Source organism: Bos indicus x Bos taurus, unplaced genomic scaffold (assembly GCF_003369695.1).
Source record: "Bos indicus x Bos taurus breed Angus x Brahman F1 hybrid unplaced genomic scaffold, Bos_hybrid_MaternalHap_v2.0 tig00001691_arrow_arrow_obj, whole genome shotgun sequence".
Taxonomy (NCBI): domain Eukaryota; kingdom Metazoa; phylum Chordata; class Mammalia; order Artiodactyla; family Bovidae; genus Bos; species Bos indicus x Bos taurus.
Genome location: NW_020867448.1, coordinates 93,262 through 110,259, shown reverse-complemented (window position 1 = coordinate 110,259; position 16,998 = coordinate 93,262). Strand labels below are relative to the sequence as shown.

Below are 16,998 nucleotides of genomic sequence, written 5' to 3'. Positions count from 1 at the left end.
ATGGGAGTAGAGGTGAAGGCGTTGGGGTGGCTGGTGAGGGCCTGGTGGCTGGTGATGAGATTCAGGCAGGGTCAGGCAGAAGAGAACAAGGCATGTTGTGTGCGTATGGGACCAGGAGACGAGTCACCTCACACCCAGGCTTGCTGAGGGGCTGTCAGGGCAGGGAAGGGCACAGAGGAGCCAGCCCTGCGTATTGGTAAGGGGTCCAGTGGACAAGGGCAGCCTGATAGACACAGCAGTGACATCATAGGCAAATGCTCCAATCAGGGAAGCAGGAGGGTCAGCACTTTACACCACTCACCCCAGGAGCCCCGCCCCCAGCCAGCAGCACTGCCAATCCGTCATCCTGTGCTGGGCAACCAGCTTCTCTCCACCCAGAAAGGAGGGTCACAGGCCTGAGGCCTCTCCCGACATGGGAAGCGGGGGCTCCTGTGAACGTGAAGGAGCTGTACCTGCCTTTGGCAGGTGGACTGTCTGTCAGTGAGTTGATAAGAACAGATCCAAACAATTCCTCAAATGTTGATGAGCCTTCAATGGGGTTGGGAGCAGAAACTTAGAGAAACATGGTAGGTGGAGGGACAGTCTCAGGGCTGTGATCAATTAAAGCAGAAATGGGCCTTGAAGTCCTATTGGGACACATATCATAAAGGAGAGCAGGAAGCTAGAGGGAATTTCCAAAGATGCAGAGCTATAGAAATATGTAGATAAATTAAAGTAATATACACATTTATGAAGATTAACTTCGGAATAAAGTATAGATAAAATTGCACACTGTTTATAGAAAGGTTACAACAACTTGTGAGGCTGATGCCCATTAAGCCGGATGGGTCTCCATGTTGTGAACTCTTCACTCAGGTTCATTTCTGATTTGAGCCTCTGGTGGAAGGGGCATGGCCCCTGAGTGACAGATGGCTCTGGGGTCTGACAGGGACAGTGACATCTCAGAAGGACTCCATGGAAAGCCCCTCTCCCCTCTCTTCCACATACTCAGACCAGAGGGCCCTCCGCCTGCCCCTCCCCTGCCATAAGCCCCTGCCTCCTGTGCTGTGTGGTCTTCTGTCTCCTGCAGGCAGGTGAGTCCTGGGGGGCAGGGTCCCCTTCGGGGTGCCAGCACTAAGCCTGTCCACTGTGACTGCAACATCGATCTTCCTTCTCCACAGGGGCAGTCCATCCTGGTGTCACTCAGGACCCCAGATTCCAGGTCGTGAGGAGAGGACAGAGCGGGACACTGAAATGTACTCAGGATCTGGGTCATGACCGCATGTACTGGTACCGACAAGACCTGGGACACGGGCTGAGGCTGATCCATTACTCAGCTGGTGTGCACACTAGCGAGCCAGGAGACATGCCGGACGGGTACAACGTCTCTAGATCAAACACAGAGAACTTTCCTCTCACGCTGGTGTGTGCCAACCGCTCCCAGACATCTGTGTACTTCTGTGCCAGCAGTTACTCCACAGCGCTGCAGGGTCACCTGCTCTCTGTTGAAAAAGACAAGGGGCCCCCATGCAGGATCCTAGCACTGGTAACCTAATGCTCTGGGGACCACGTGCCAGCACTGTGACCCTGGATGTGTGACCTGGACAGGCCTGGATCTGACCCCAGGGACTCAGAGACTCATGTCCACCATCAGTCTCTGTCTTTCCTTTGCATCCTCCCTGGATGCAGTTCGGACTGCATCCAGTTCTGACTAGTTCTGACTCTTCCTCATCAGCTTAACACCTCCCGAAGGGAAGAATATTAGTAAATCAGGTATATCTAGACCCTCTTGTCTCTCCCAGCACCTGATTGCTGTCTCTCTGAAAGTTTCTCCTGCAGCCTAGCTCTCAAGTGCTCCCTGCTCTTGCCCACCAGAGGGGCGGGTCTTTCCTCCTTTACTGCCTTGGGCTCAGCTCCCCTGCCCTCTCTGTCCAGACACACTGCTCTGCCCTCATCTGGGTCAGTCCCTTCCCATGACACAGGGAACTTTGTAACCAAACGTAAGCGGTCGTGTTTCAGCAAGTTCTTGGGGTCATCAAAGACAAAACAACCTCAGTTAATTGGAAACCAGCCGAAGTCCCTTGGGAGTCCATTCCCAGGAGGAGAGATAGGCGGGCTGTGTGTGTTCTCCTTCCTGCCCCTCTTTCTTAGCATCTCAATTAACCTGGACCAGGTTTCCACCATTTACTTCAGAGAAATATTCTCAAAGTCAAAATATTTCCTCCACGGTATCTTATTGTATCAAGATTTACAAGTTCATAGGAAATAAATAGGTTAATACACATTTAAATAGGAAATCTGAAAATATATGCCTCTGATTAATCAGAAGTAGTTATGAAGACATGTTTGCAGGCAGATTCACTTGAGATCCTCTGAGCGTTTATTTTATGACATATATTTCCATTTTAGCTAACTACCATCATTGTAGTGGTGAAGCAACGATTTCCTTGTTAGGAAAACGGTCAGATCATACAGTCTTCTACCTCCAGAGGCTAAGAGTGGATGTGAAGATCAACCCTAATCAGCCAGGCTAGGAAGGCAGTAGAACAGATATGTGTGTGTGTATTCAGGGTGTGGGACATTTGAAACCTTGTTCAAACAGAGGCTGCAAATCCATGAGACCATGGACCTTCGGCCACTAGGAGGCACTGTGTTTCCATGGTAAGCAGGGTGCCCTGGGAGGGGTTGAGAGTCTCTCTGGAGAAGGAAGCTTAAGGGAACCTTGGCTACATGCCTGCACCTGGGAGCAGATTTGCGTTCCCTGAGTGGTCCTGGGACACATGGAGCCAGCACAGACTCCTCTCTGCTCAGGGAAGAGGGGTCGTCCCTGGAGCCGCAGGATGTGCCCAGGGGGCCATCTGTGGAGCAGCATGGGAAGGGGAGGGTGAGAAGTTGGGGTATCTGGTGAGGGCTGGGTGTCAGGCAGGGTCAGACAGAGCAGAACAAGAGTGTGTGGGCACATGGGACCAGGGGACAAAGCTCCCCTCACACCTATCCTTCCTGGCGGCTGTCAGGACAGGGAATGGCATAGAGGAGCCAGCCCTGGGTCCTGCCAAGGGGTCTAGTGGACAAGGGCAGCCTGCAGAGGCACAGAGCAGTGACGTCATAGGCAAATGCTCCAATCAGGGAACAGGAGGGTCAGCACTTTACACCACTCACCCCAGGAGCCCCGCCCCCAGCCAGCAGTAGTCCTGGGTTCCTGATGCTGCCATGGGCTCCAGGCTCCTCTGCTGTGTGACTCTCTGCCTCCTGGGAGCAGGTGAGTCCTGGACACAGTGTGGGAGTTTCTGAGATGTCTTTGCTTCTCTGAGATAGAAGCCTGGCGATGAGGGCTGCAGCAGGAGGCTTCCCTGTGCTCTGTCCTCAGCTTCCTTGTCTTCTCCCCAACAGGCCTGGTGGATTCTGAAGTCACCCAGACCCCCAAATACCTGATCAAATCAAGAAAACAGCAAGTGATACTGAGATGTTCCCCTGAGTCTGGACACGCATCTGTGTACTGGTACCAACAGGCCCTGGGACAAGGCCTCCAATTCCTCATTCAGTATTACAATAGGGCAGAGTATGATAAAGGAAACATATCAGATCGATTCTCAGGAAAACAGTTCAGTGACTCTAGCTCTGAGCTGAACTTGACTTCCTTGGAGCTGAAGGACTCAGCCGTGTATCTCTGTGCCAGCAGCCAAGACAGAGCCCTGCATGATCAGGTGCCTCTGGGACAAAAACACTCCTGCCCCAGCTCAGGACGTGGTGCCTGAGTGTCAGCTGCCAACCTGCCAAGCCCAGTCTCTGGTAGAGCGAGAGACTTTCCCAGACATTCACTTCTTGATATGTTTTAATGCTCACTAAAGTCATCAAGGTAAGTACCATTTTAACTGTTTGTACATCTAAAGGTCATGAGTTGCCCAGACCTCATACTTCATAAGTGTTACAGCGAGCATCCCAGCGCAAGCGTGTTCTCTACACCCGTGGTCCCTTTGCTCATGGAACTGTGTACACAGCAAGTTACATATACGCGTTGTGTTGTGTGGAACAAGATACAGTTCGGGGCTCTGTGATATGAACTGTTACTCAATGAATGGCAGCCACACTTCACAAGGAGGTATTCCCATGGGAGGAACGTCTCAGATAAAAACTGAGCATTTTTCATCACCCTGGCGTCTGCACCTCCCTCCACATCCCTCCTGCATCAGTATTCCTTTGTGCCAAAACGTCATCCTGTGCCGGGCACCCAGCTTATCTCCACCCAGAAAGGTGGGTCACCGGCCTGAGGGGGCTCTGCTTGCTCCCTCCCCGCTACACGGGAATCACCGGCTGCTGTGAACATGTAGGAGCTGTACCTGCGGTGGACAGACGGTGGACCGTCTGTCACTGAATTGATTAGAAGCAGACCAAAGAATTCCTCAAATGTTGATGAGCCTGCAATAAGGTTGGTAGCAGAAAGCTGGAGAAACACGGTAGGTGGAGGGACTGTCTCAGGACTGTGGGCAATGTTGGGGAAAGGGAGCCTTGAAGTGCTGCTGCTAAGTCGCTTCTTCGTGTCCAACTCTGTGCGACCCCATAGACGGCAGCCCACCAGGTTCCCCCATCCCTGGGATTTTCCAGGCAAGAACACTGGAGTGGGGTGCCATTGCCTTCTCCGCTTGAAGTGCTTTTGGGACACATATCATAAAGGGCAGTAGGACGCCAGAAGGATTTCCCCAGGATTCAACACTTCAGAAATATATAAATAAATACAAGTAATATACATGTTAATGAATACTAATGTCTGGACTAAAACATACAAAACATTTAATCAGTTTAACATCTACAGAAAAACCTTTAACATTTACAGAAAGGTTACAGCAACTTGTGAGATTACGTCTGTTGTTCTGGATGGGTCTCCGTGTTGTGAACTCTTCACTCAGGTTCATTCTGATTTGAGCCTCTGGGGGAAGGGGCGTGGCCCCCTGAGTGACAGCTTGGCTCTGGGGCCTGGCAGGGACAGTGACATCTCAGAAGGACTCCCTGGAGAGCCCCTCTCCCTCTCATCCACACTCAGACCAGAGGGCCCTCCACCTGCCCCACCCCCGCCATGAGCCCCTGCCTCCTGGGCTGTGTGGTCTTCTGTCTCCTGCAGGCAGGTGAGTCCTGGGGGGCAGGGTCCCCTTCAGGGTGCTAGCACTAAGCATGTTCGCTGTGACTGCAGCATGGGTCATCCTTCTCCACAGGGGCGGTCCATGCTGGTGTCTCTCAGGACCCCAGATTCCAGGTCGTGAGGAGAGGACTGAACACGACACTGACATGTACTCAGGATCTGAGCTTTAGCTATATGTACTGGTACCGACAAGACCCAGGACATGGGCTGAGGCTGATCCATTACTCAGTTATCCCTCCCTCCACGGAGAGAGGAGCCGTGCCCGAGGGCTACAGCGTCTCCAGACCAAGCACAGAGAACTTCCCTCTCACACTGGAGTCGGCCAACCGCTCCCAGACATCTGTGTACTTCTGCACCTGCGGTTATCCACAGCGCTGCATGGCCACCTCCTCTCTGTGCAAAAAGATAAGGGAAGCCCTGCAGCCTGGAAGGAGGAGAGCCCCTTGCAGGCGTCTCACACGGGGAGCCTTGGAACCCAGGGCCACATGCCTGCAGTGTGACACTGATTGTGCAGTCTCATACCACGCCCAGCTACATCGAGGTCAAATATAGTGGACGGCTGGTTTTTTTATTTCAAAGTTTTATAACTTTAAAAATAATTGGGTTTATATATATATAATCTCTGTATGTAAATCCATTACCTAGAATTGGTAATACTAAATTTATATAGAAAATCTAGAAATATGTGGATCTGATTAATCAGAGGGATCTACGGAATGCAGTGCTCCAGGCTGTATTCACCTGAGCTCATCAGAGTGTCTGTATTGAAGGTCTGTGTGATACTTAGCATACTACTGTGACACTGCTGCTAAGTCACTTCAGTCATGTCTAACTCTGTGCGACCCCATAGACGGCAGCCCACGAGGCTCCCCCGTCCCTGGGATTCTCCAGGCAAGAACACTGGAGTGGGTTGCCATTTAGTATGTGCAATTATTTTCTTCTTAATGGAAATGTTGGTTTCTACAGTCTTTTATCTCCAGAGGCTAAGAGGGAATTTGCAGATCAATCTTAAGTCAGCCAGCTTGGGAAGGCAGTAGAACAAGTGTGTGTGTGTGTGTGTGTGTGTGTGTGTGTGTGAGTGAGTGTGTTCAGGCTGTGGGGTATTTACATTCTTGCTTTGGCAGAAGGCACAGATCCATGAGACTGTGGACCATTGGCCACAGGGAGGCGCTGTGGGCCCACAGTAAGCAGGGGGTCCTGGGAGGGGTGGAGAGTCACCCTGGGGAGGGCAGCTTTAAGGAACCTTGGCTACATGCCTGAATGAGAAAGCAGGTTTCAGTTCCTTGAGGTCCTGAGGTTCCAGAACCCATGGAACCAGTACAGACTCCTCGCTGCCCAGGAAAGTGGGGATGTGCCTGGATCATCAGGATGTGCCCAGGAGAAGGTCTCCAGGAACTGCAAGGGAGGTGAGGGGTTGGGGTGGCTGGTGAGGGCTGGGTGATTGTCAGCTGATTGCCTGGTGATTGCCGGCCAGGTGAGTGCCCGGCTGCGTGTCAGGCAGGGGCTGGCAGGGGACAACAAGGTATGCTGTGGGCACTGGGGACATGGGGATGGGGCACCCTTCACACCCACCCCTTGCTCAGGGGCTGGGAAGGGCAGGGAAGGGCATAGAGGAGCCCACCAATGGGTCCTGAGAAGGGATCCAGTGGATTTGGAAACAGCCTGCAGAGACACAGAGCAGTGATGTCATAGCCAAATGCTCCAATCAGGGAGCAGGAGGGTCAGCACTTTACACCACTCACCCAGGAGTCCCGCCCCCAGTCAGCAGCTGTCTTGGGTTCCTGATGCTGCCATGGGCTCCAGGCTCCTCTGCTGTGTGACCTCTTCCTTCTGTGAGCAGGTGAGGCCTGAACACCGTGTGGGAGTTTCTGAGATGTCTTTACCTCCCTGAGATAGAAGCCTGGCGATGAGGGCTGCAGCAGGAGGCTTCCCTGTGCTCTTCCCTCAGCTTCCTTGTGTCCTCCCAACAGGCCTAGTGGATTCTGAATCACCCAGATCTCCAAATATCTGATCAAATCAAGAAAGCAGCAAGCGACGCTGAGATGTTCCCCTGTCTCTGGACACCTCTCTGTGTACTGGTACTAACAGGCCCTGGGCCAGGGCCCCCAGTTCCTTGTTCAGTATTTCAACAGAATGTGAGAGAAGAAGCAAACCTATCAGGGCGATTCTCAGGTCAACAGTTCAGTGACTCTAGCTCTGAACTAAGCTTGACTCCTTGGAGCTGAAAGACTCAGCCGTGCATCTCTGTGCCAGCAGCCAAGACACAGCCCTGCATGATCAGGTGCCTCTGGTACAGAAACACTCCTTCCCCAGCTCAGGAAGTTGGTGTGAGGTTATAGACTGCCAGCCAGCCAGGCCCAAGTCCTGGAAGAGTAGACAAGCTTTCCCAGACATTCATGTCTTGATATGTTTTAACGCTCCCAAAGATCATACAAGATAAGTATTATTTTAACTCTTTACACATCTGAGGGGGAGGGCTTGCCCAGGTCTCATACTTCATAAATATCAGAACAAGGAATCAGACTCATATCTGTCCTTGTCACTGTGGTCCTCGCCCCCATTGAATAATTCTCCCATAGAACAAATATATATCGTGTTATATATATATATATATATATATATATATTTCTTTTATGGGATATATATCATTTAAAGTACTTGACTCACATAGTTGTTAATAGTGATAAGTCTAAGATCTAGAAGCTGGGCTCATGTTATTAGAGACCTAAGAAGAGCTGATGTTTAAGTTCAAAGGCTGTTAGGCAGGAAGAAGTGATAGTCTAGTGAAGGCCATCAGCTGGATAATTCTCTCCTACCCAGGAGAGGTTTAGGGTTTTTGTTCTGTTCATTTCTTCATCTCTTTGCATGAGACCAACTACATTATGGAAGTTCATCTGCCTTACCAATAAAGATGTTCATCTAATCTGATTTTAAAATCTATTAATAACTTTTCACATATTTATCACTCACCAAGACATCCTCACAGGGACATTCAGAACAATGTTGAACTAAACATTTGTGGCCTAGTCAAGGTGACACATTAAATTATTCATCCCAACAACTTCCACGCTTGCCTAGGAATTTAGTAAGCATGAAGTCCCTGGCACATAACAGGACTCTGGATTTCCTGAGTCCCTTTGCTAATCTCTGACAGCCTCTTCCACCATTTCTTAGGTGCAAATATAGAGATGGACACATTTTGCCTCCAGCTGAGGCCTTTAGAAATCACAGGGGTGAAAATATTTCTGCCTTTTGATTTAGTGCAGGAAATTAGCCAGAGCATGTAACATACAACCCTCCTCAGGCATCTTAAAATCAACTTTACTGATGTATGGATTGTAGTTGACTCTTGAACAATGTGCTGTTTAGGAGCACTGAGAACCCCCAACCCTGCAGTTCGAAATCTGCATATAACTTCACATCTTAGGAATGAAGAATTATCTCTGGAATACAACACACTTAAAGTTGTAAACTGTTTATAGAAAGGATACAACAACTCATAAGGCTCAAGTCCATTGATCTGGATGGGTCTCTGTGTTGTGAACTCTTCACTCAGGTTCCTTTCTGATTTGAGCCTCTGGGGGAAGGGGCGTGGCCCCTGAGTGACAGGTTGGCTCTGGGGCCTGGCAGGGACAGTGACATCTCAGAAGGACTCTCTGGAGAACCCATCTCCCTTCTCATCCACACGCAGATCAGAGGGCCCTCCGCCTGCCCTGCCTCCACCATGAGCCCCTGCCACCTGGGCTGTGTGGTCTTTTGTCTCCTGCAGGCAGGTGAGTCCTGGGGGCAGGGTCCCCTTCGGGGTGCCAGCACTAAGCCTGTCCGCTGTGACTGCAGCATCGGTCCTCCTTCTCCACAGGGGCGGTCTATGCTGGTGTCACTCAGGACCCCAGTTTCCAGGTCGTGAGGAAGGGACTGAACGTGACACTGACATGTACTCAGGATCTGGGTCATGACTCTATGTACTGGTACCGACAAGACTTGGGACACGGGCTGAGGCTGATCCATTACTCAGATGGCCCTCCCACCACGGTGAAAGGAGATGTGCCCGAGGGCTACAGTGTCTCCAGACCAAGCAAAAAGGACTTCCCTCTCACGCTGAAGTCTGCCAACCACTCCCAGACATCTGTGTACTTCTGTGTCAGCAGTTACTCCACAGTGCTGCATGGCCACCTCCTTTCTGTGCAAAAAAGCAGATGAGGGCCCTGCAGCCTGGAACTCGGGGAGCCCCTTGCAGATTCCTAGCACCTGGAGACTCCGAGCCCACAGACACATACTGGCAGCATAGCTGGTTTTATGAAGTCCACCGACATTATGGAGAGTCATCTGCTTAAGAAATAAAATGTTAATCTAATCTATTATTAAAATATACCTATTCAGATGTTAACTTTTCCAAAAACACCCTCTTAGGAGCATCCAGAAAAATAAAGCTAAATACCCATGGCAGAGTCAAGTTGACAGTCAGTCGGGTCTGACTCTGTGCGACCCCTTGGACCCAGCACTCCAGCCTCCCTGTCCATCACCAACTCCCCCGGTTTACCCAAACTCATATCCATTGAGATGGTGATGCCATCCAAACATCTCATCCTCTGTCATCCCCTTCTCCTCCTGCCTTCAATCCAGCCCAGCATCAGGGTCTTTTCAAATGCGTCAGTTCTTCGCATCAGGTGGCCAAATGTTGGAGTTTGAGCTTCAGTATCAGCCTTTCCAATGAATATTCAGGAGTGATTTCCTTTAGGATGGACTGCATGGATCTCTTTACAGTCCAAGTGACTCTCAGGAGTCTTCTCAAACACCACAATTCAAAAGCATCAATTCTTTGTATAGTCCAACTCTCACATCCATACATGACTACTGGAGAAACCATAGCTTTGACTAGACGGACCTTTGTTGGTAAAGTAATGTCTCTGCGTTTTCATACACTGCCTAGGTCGGTCATATGTGAACTGTTCACTTAGGTTCATTTCTGATTTGAGCCTCTGGGGGAAGAGGCGTGGCCCCCTGAGTGACAGGTTGGCTCCGGGGCCTGGCAGGGACAGTGACATCTCAGAAAGACACCCTGGAGAGCCCCTCTCCATCTCGTCCACACTCAGCCCAGAGGGCCCTCTGCCTGCCCCACCCCGCCATGAGCCCCTGCCTCCTGGGCTGTGTGGTCTTCTGTCTCCTGCAGGCAGGTGAGTCCTGGGGGGCAGGGTCCCCTTCAGGGTGCCAGCACTAAGCCTGTCCCCTGTGACTGCAGCATCGGTCCTCCTTCTCCACAGGGACGGTCCATGCTGGTGTCACTCAGGACCCCAGATTCCAGGTCGTGAGGACAGGACAGAACGCGACACTGACATGTACTCAGGATCTGGGTCATGACTCTGTGTACTGGTACCGACAAGACCTGGGACACGGGCTGAGGCTGATCTATTACTCAGCTGGGCCTCCCACCATGGTGAAAGGAGACGTGCCTGACGGGTACAGTGTCTCCAGATCAAGCAAAAACCACTTTCCTCTCACTCTGGAGTCCGCCAACCACTCCCAAACATCCGTGTACTTCTGTGCCAGCAGTTACTCCACGGCGCTGCATGGCCACCTGCTCTCTGTGCAAAAAGACAGGGTCCCACACGCAGGCTCCTAGCACAGGGAGCCTCAGAGCCCTGGGGACCACGTGCCAGCTCTGTGACCCTGGATGTGTGACCTGGACAGGCCTGGATCTGACCCCAGGGACTCGCAGACACATGTCCACCATCAGTCTCTGTCTTTGCTTTGCATCCTCCCTGGATGCAGTTCAGAATGCAATCAATTCTGACTAGTTCTGACTCTTCCTCATCAGCTTAAGACCTGTAGAAGGGAAGAATATTAGTAAATCAGATATATCTAGACCCTCTTGTATCTCTGCCGCACCTGATTGCTGTCTGTCTGGAAGTTTCTCCCACAGCCTAGCTCTCAAGTGCTCCCTGCTCTTGCCCACCAGAGGGGCGGGTCTTTCCTCCTTTACTGCCTTGGCCTCAGCTCCCCTGCCCTCTCTGTCCAGACACACTGCTCTGCCCTCATCTGGGTCATGTCCCTTCCTGACACAGGGAGCTTTGTAACCACGTGTAAGCGGGCATGTTTGAGCAAGCTCTTGGGGTCACCAAACAGAAAACAACCTCAGTTAATTGGAAACCAGCCGAAGTCCCTTGGGAGTCCATTCCCAGGAGGAGAGACAGGCTGTGTGTGTGTGTTCTCCCTTCCTGCCCCTCTTTTTTAGCATCTCAATTACCCTGGACCAGGTTTCTACCATTTCCCTCAGAGATATCTTCTCAAAGTCAAAGTATTTCCTTCATGGTGTCTTATTATATCAAGATTTTACAAGTTCATAGGAAATAAATATGTTAATACACCGAAAACCTCTTCATAAAATGCACCTGCTAGAATTGGGTCATGCTAAATTTAAATATGAAATCTGGAAATGTATGGATCTGCTTAATCAAAAGGAGGTCTGGAATACAGGTGTCCAGGCTGGCTTCCTTTGAGATCATGGAGCGCTTACTTTTATTGCCCTTATTACTCCATTTTCGGAGAAGGCACTGGCAACCCACTCCAGTACTCTTGCCTGGAGAATCCCAGGGACGGAGGAGCCTGATGGCTGCCGTCTATGGGGTCGCACAGAGTCGGACACGACTGAAGCGACTCAGCAGCAGCAGCAGCAGCAGCATTACTCCATTTTAGCTGACTATTGTCACTGGAGTGGTGCAGGAATTCCTGCCTTCTTAGAAATGTCTGATCATACAGTGTTTTACCTCCACAGGCTAAGACTAGATTTGAAGATCTACCCTAATTCAGTCATGCTGGGAAGGCAGCATATGAAGGGTGTGTGTGTGTGTGTGTGTGTGTGTGTGTGTGTAGGGGTTGAAAGTGTGGAGTGTGGGGAATTTGTATTCTTGTTGTAGATGGAAGGCTCAGAGCCGTGAGACCATGGGCCACTAGGAGGCACTGTGGGCCTATGGTGAGCAGGGTGTGCTGGAGGGGTTGAGAGTCACCCTGGAGAGGGCAGCTTAGGGGAACCTTGGCTACATGCCTGCATCAGGGAGCAGGCTTGAGTTCCCTGAGTGGTCCAGACACATGGACCCAGCACAGACTCCTCACTGCCCAGCGGAGTGGGGACGTTCCTCGAGCCTCAGGATGTTTCCAGAGCGCTGTCTCCTGGAAGAGCAGGGGAAGGGGAGGGTGAGGGATCAGTGTGGCTGGTGAGGGCTGGGTCATGAGTGTCAGGCAGGGACAGGAAGAGAAGAAAAAGCCATGTTCTGGGCATATGGGACATGGGGACAGTGCTCACCTCACACCCACCCTTGGCTGAGGGGCTGTGCAGGACAGGGAAGGGCATAGAGGAGCCAGCCCGGGTCCTGTCAAGGTGTCCAGGGGACAAGGGCAGCCTGCAGAGACACAGAGCAGTGACATCATAGGCAAATGCTCCAATCAGGGAACAGGAGGGTCAGCACTTACCCCCCTCACCCCAGGAGCCCCGCCCCCAGCCAGCAGTGGTCCTGGGTTCCTGATGCTGCCATGGGCTCCAGGCTCCTCTGCTATGTGACTCTCTACCTCCTGGGAGCAGGTGAGGCCTGGACACCGTGGGAGCTTCTGAGATATTCCCATGGGAGGAATGTCTCAAATAAAAACAGAACATTTTTCATTTGCCCTGATGTCTGCACCTCCCTCCAAGTCCCTCCTACATCTGAATTCCTTTGTGACAATACATCACCCTGTGCTGGGCACCCAGCTTCTCTCCACCAAGAGAGGTGGGTCACAGTCTTGAGGGGGCTCTGCTTGCTCCCTGCCCTGCACCGACATGGGAGTCAGGGCCTCCTGAGAACATGAAGAAGCTGTACCCACATTTGGCTGGCGGACCGTCTGTCAGTGACTCGATTAGAAATAGACCAAACAGATTTCTCAAATGTTGATGAGCCTGCAGTGAGTTTGGGAGCAGAGACCTGGAGAAACATGGTAGGTGGAGGGACAATCTCAGCACTGCGGTCAGTTATGCAGAAATGGAACCTGGAAGTCCTACTGGGACACATGAGTTAAACAGGGCGACAGAAAGTCAGAAGGATTTCCACAAGATTTAAACTACAGATATGCAGATAAATAGAAGTAATACATGTATCAATGTGAATTATCTCTGGATTAGAACACACACAAAATTTAATCAGTTTTACAGAAGAGTTTCATCAACTTGTACAGCTTATGTCCATTGATCTGGATGGGGCTCCGGGCTGTGAACTTAGCTCTCAGGTTCACTTATGATTTGAGCCTCTGGGGAAGGGGCGTGGCCCCTGAGTGACAGGTTGGCTCCGGGGCCTGGCAGGGACAGTGACATCTCAGAAAGACACCCTGGAGAGCCCCTCTCCATCTCGTCCACACTCAGCCCAGAGGGCCCTCTGCCTGCCCCACCCCGCCATGAGCCCCTGCCTCCTGGGCTGTGTGGTCTTCTGTCTCCTGCAGGCAGGTGAGTCCTGGGGGGCAGGGTCCCCTTCGGGGTGCCAGCTGTAAGCCTGTCCACTGTGACTGCAGTATCGGTCCTCCTTCTCCACAGGGGCAGTCCATGCTGGTGTCTCTCAGGACCCCAGATTCCAGGTCGTAAGGTCAGGACAGAAACCGACACTGAGATGCACTCAGGATCTGAACCACGATTATATGTACTGGTACCGACAAGACCTGGGACGCGGGCTGAGGCTGATCTATTACTCAAATGGCCCTCCCTACACAGAGAACGGAGATGTGCCCGAGGGCTACAGCGTCTCCAGACCAAGCACAGAGGACTTCCCTCTCACACTGGAGTCTGCCAACCCCTCCCAGACATCTGTGTACTTCTGCGCCAGCAGTTACTCCACAGCGCTGCAGGGTCACCTCCTCTCTGTGCAAAAAGGCTAGGCAGCCCCTTGCTTGTAGGCTCCTAACACCAGCAGCCTCAGGGCTTTGCTGCCACGTGCCTGCAGTGTGACCCTGAGTGTGTGGTCTGTGCTGGCCCAGACCTCACTCCAGGCCTTGCGGACTTGTGTCCACCATCCATTGCTGTCTTTTCTCTGTATCCTCCCTGTGAACCAGGAGTTTCCCCAGCTCTGACTGCTAGTCATCACCTGAGCCTGAGACCTCCAGGAGGGAAGGTTGTTGGTAAATTAGATAAAAACAGGCCCACGTGTCCCACCTCAGGCAGCTCATCACTGTCTCTCTGGAAGGTTCTCCCCCAACCTGGCTCTCGCATGCGCTCTCTTCTCTTGCCCGCCTTTCCTGGGTGGGTAAGTCACTCCTCTCCCACCTCCCTGGCCCTTTCTACTCCAGCCATGTTGTTCCTCCTTCATCTGAGTCACGAAAGTGAAAGTCGCTCAGTCGTGTCCGACTCTTTTGCGACCCCATGGACTGTGTAGTCCCTGGGATTCTCCAGGCCAGAATACTGGAGTGGGCAGCCTTTCCCTTCTCCAGAGGATCTTCCCAACCCAGGAATCGAACCAGGGTCTCCTGCGTTGCAGGTGGATTCTTTACCAACTGAGCTATGGTCACGTCCCTTCCCAAATCACAAGGTAGTTTTTAAAGTGGTCTGTCCATGAGGTCTGCTTTGAGGAAGCTGTCTGGAGTCATCAAAGAAAAACCGACTTCAGTTAATCACCAATTATCCAAAACTTCATGTGAGTCCACTGAACGAGGACGGACTGTCTTTGTGTGTCTGCCCCAGCCCCCCATCTCCTTAGCATCTCACCTAACCTAGGCCAGGTTGGCCCACCTCCCTCATCAAAATCTTCTCAAAGTCAAAATATATCCTCCATTGCCTCATGATTTCAAGATTTTATAAGTGCAGAGATAAATGAATCCATATATATAAAACCTCTTTATAAAATGCATTACCTAGAATTTGGTAATAAGCTTAATTTCAATAGGAAATCTAGAAATATATGCATCTGATTAATCAGAAGTAGTTATGGAATACATGTTTCCTGGTGGATTCACTTGAGATCTTGAGAGTATTTATTTTATGGTCATGTATTTTCATCTTAGCTAACTACTGTCATTGTAGTGGTGTAATAATTACTTCCTTCTTAGTAAAAATGTCAGATCATTCAGTCTTTTACCTCCAGAGGATAAGAGTGGATTTGAGGATCAACCCTAACTCTGTCAGGCTGGGAAGGCAGTAGATCAGGGGTGTGTATTTGTGTGTCTATGTGTAGAGGGGTTGCAGGTGGGGTTGTGGGGAATATCTATTCTTTTTTTGTTTTAATTGTGTCTTTTAATGAAAGCTCCAACTCATATGTGAACACAGCTAGTTAAAGCACAGCACAGCAGGCTTGTAAGTTTAAATTCCTGCAGACTTTATTAGAATCACAAGGAGGGCCGCTGCTTAAAAGCTTTTTCCCTTTAAGACCACCTTTGATCTTTAGAGTATACTTTAGACAGGCAGGGGAGGGGAAATGTCTAGAGCCCAACAGATTTCTCATTAGCCCAACTTTCTTAACCAGCTTATTTCCATTTTACAGCCCTAGAAAGCTTAAAGGTGTTCCATGACACATTCATCACCTCTTGAGGCCTAAGGCCCAGAGCACTCGATAGCAGTTATCACAAAAGGAGCGCTTAAGGAACGTACTTATCAGATTAGGAGTAAGAGTTAGTCCAGTAGTTGCTCTGCCGAGCCTCTCTCAACACGCACTTCTGAGTAGTATTCTCCCATGCACGACAGGAGCAGGATGGGCAAGAATGAAACGAAAGAGTGCTGAATAGGCTAGTCTGTTACATCCCGCAGAAACTTCAAGAAATCACCCGTACCAGCCTACCCAAGATCAACTAAAGAGGCCATCTTCAACTCTAGATTATTTGAACAAACGGTAATTAATGCACCCTTCTCCAAAAGACTTCTTTCTTTAAAGGAATGGATTTTGAAGAGAAAAAAAACATGGGCAGAGAGGTATGGAGTAGAAAATAAATACAAATGTAAGCCGTCTTGCTAATTGCTTTATAACCACAACAAACTAGTACAGAGAATGCCCCGTACAAAACCCAATAAGGGTTCAAAGACGGAGGTGTTCCCTTAGGCAGGGCTGAAGACTTCAGTCTCTGGTATTTGCACTTTAGGCTGCAGTCCTGGTTTTTGGATGGATCACTGGGTGTGTGGCACAGTCCATGCTTTTAACCAGATTTGAATAGGAGATTGGCCACTTGGCCCAGGTAGAAGCAGATGAAGTCTTTGGTTTCATATGTCACATAACTACAGAAGTTCCTCCCCACGATGCAGTGCCAGACGGGGTTGTACTTCTTGTCAGACTCCTTCTTTATGTGGGCCGTGATGTCCTTCTCTGTAGTATACTTCTCCAGTGCCTGAGTAGCACACTCCACTGAGTCCCGTTGCATCTCCTCTGTCATATCAGCATTCTTGATCACAGCCTTTCAGTTACACATGGTCACCAAGGATCAGGGGCTGGCCTTGGTCTCCTGGGGAAGGCGCTGGCTAGGCCCACACCTGCATAGAGAGGCGGTCACTACCAAGGCCACAAAGCATCTAAATTTCTATTCTTGATTTAGACAGAAGGCACAGATCCGTGAGACTGTGGACCATGGGCCACTAGGAGGCACTGTGGGCCCATGGAGAGCAGGGTGTGCTGGAGGGGTTGAGAGTCACCCTGGAGAGGGCAGCTTAGGGGAATCTTGGCTACATGCCTGCAACAGGAGCAGGTTTGAGTTCCCTGAGTGGTCCAGACACATGGACCCAGCACAGACTCCTCACTGCCCAGGGGAGTGGGGACTTGCCTGGAACCTCAGGATGTGCCCAAGGGGCCATCTCCTGGAGTAGCATGGGGAGTGGAGGGTGAGGGATTAGTGTGGCTGGTGAGGGCTGGGTGATGAGTGTCAGGCAGGGACAGAAAGAGAAGAAAAAGGCATGT

At 50.8% G+C, this 16,998-nt stretch overlaps 1 pseudogene and 3 gene segments (V, D, J or C); 3 read left to right on the top strand and 1 right to left on the bottom strand.

The window, feature by feature from the left end:
* LOC113888761 lies at positions 1 to 1,534 on the top strand. The segment is given in 3 exon segments: positions 1 to 33; positions 992 to 1,073; positions 1,161 to 1,534. Coding segments are annotated over 3 exon segments (489 nt in total).
* Positions 1,535 to 10,177: 8,643 nt separating this feature from the next.
* On the top strand, positions 10,178 to 10,733 carry LOC113888760. The segment is given in 2 exon segments: positions 10,178 to 10,287; positions 10,375 to 10,733. Coding segments are annotated over 2 exon segments (408 nt in total).
* Positions 10,734 to 12,396: 1,663 nt separating this feature from the next.
* On the top strand, positions 12,397 to 14,005 carry LOC113888759. The segment is given in 3 exon segments: positions 12,397 to 12,488; positions 12,595 to 12,689; positions 13,668 to 14,005. Coding segments are annotated over 3 exon segments (525 nt in total).
* A 2,047-nt stretch (positions 14,006 to 16,052) lies between these two features.
* Positions 16,053 to 16,516, bottom strand: LOC113888771 (annotated as a pseudogene).
* Positions 16,517 to 16,998: the final 482 nt, after the last annotated feature.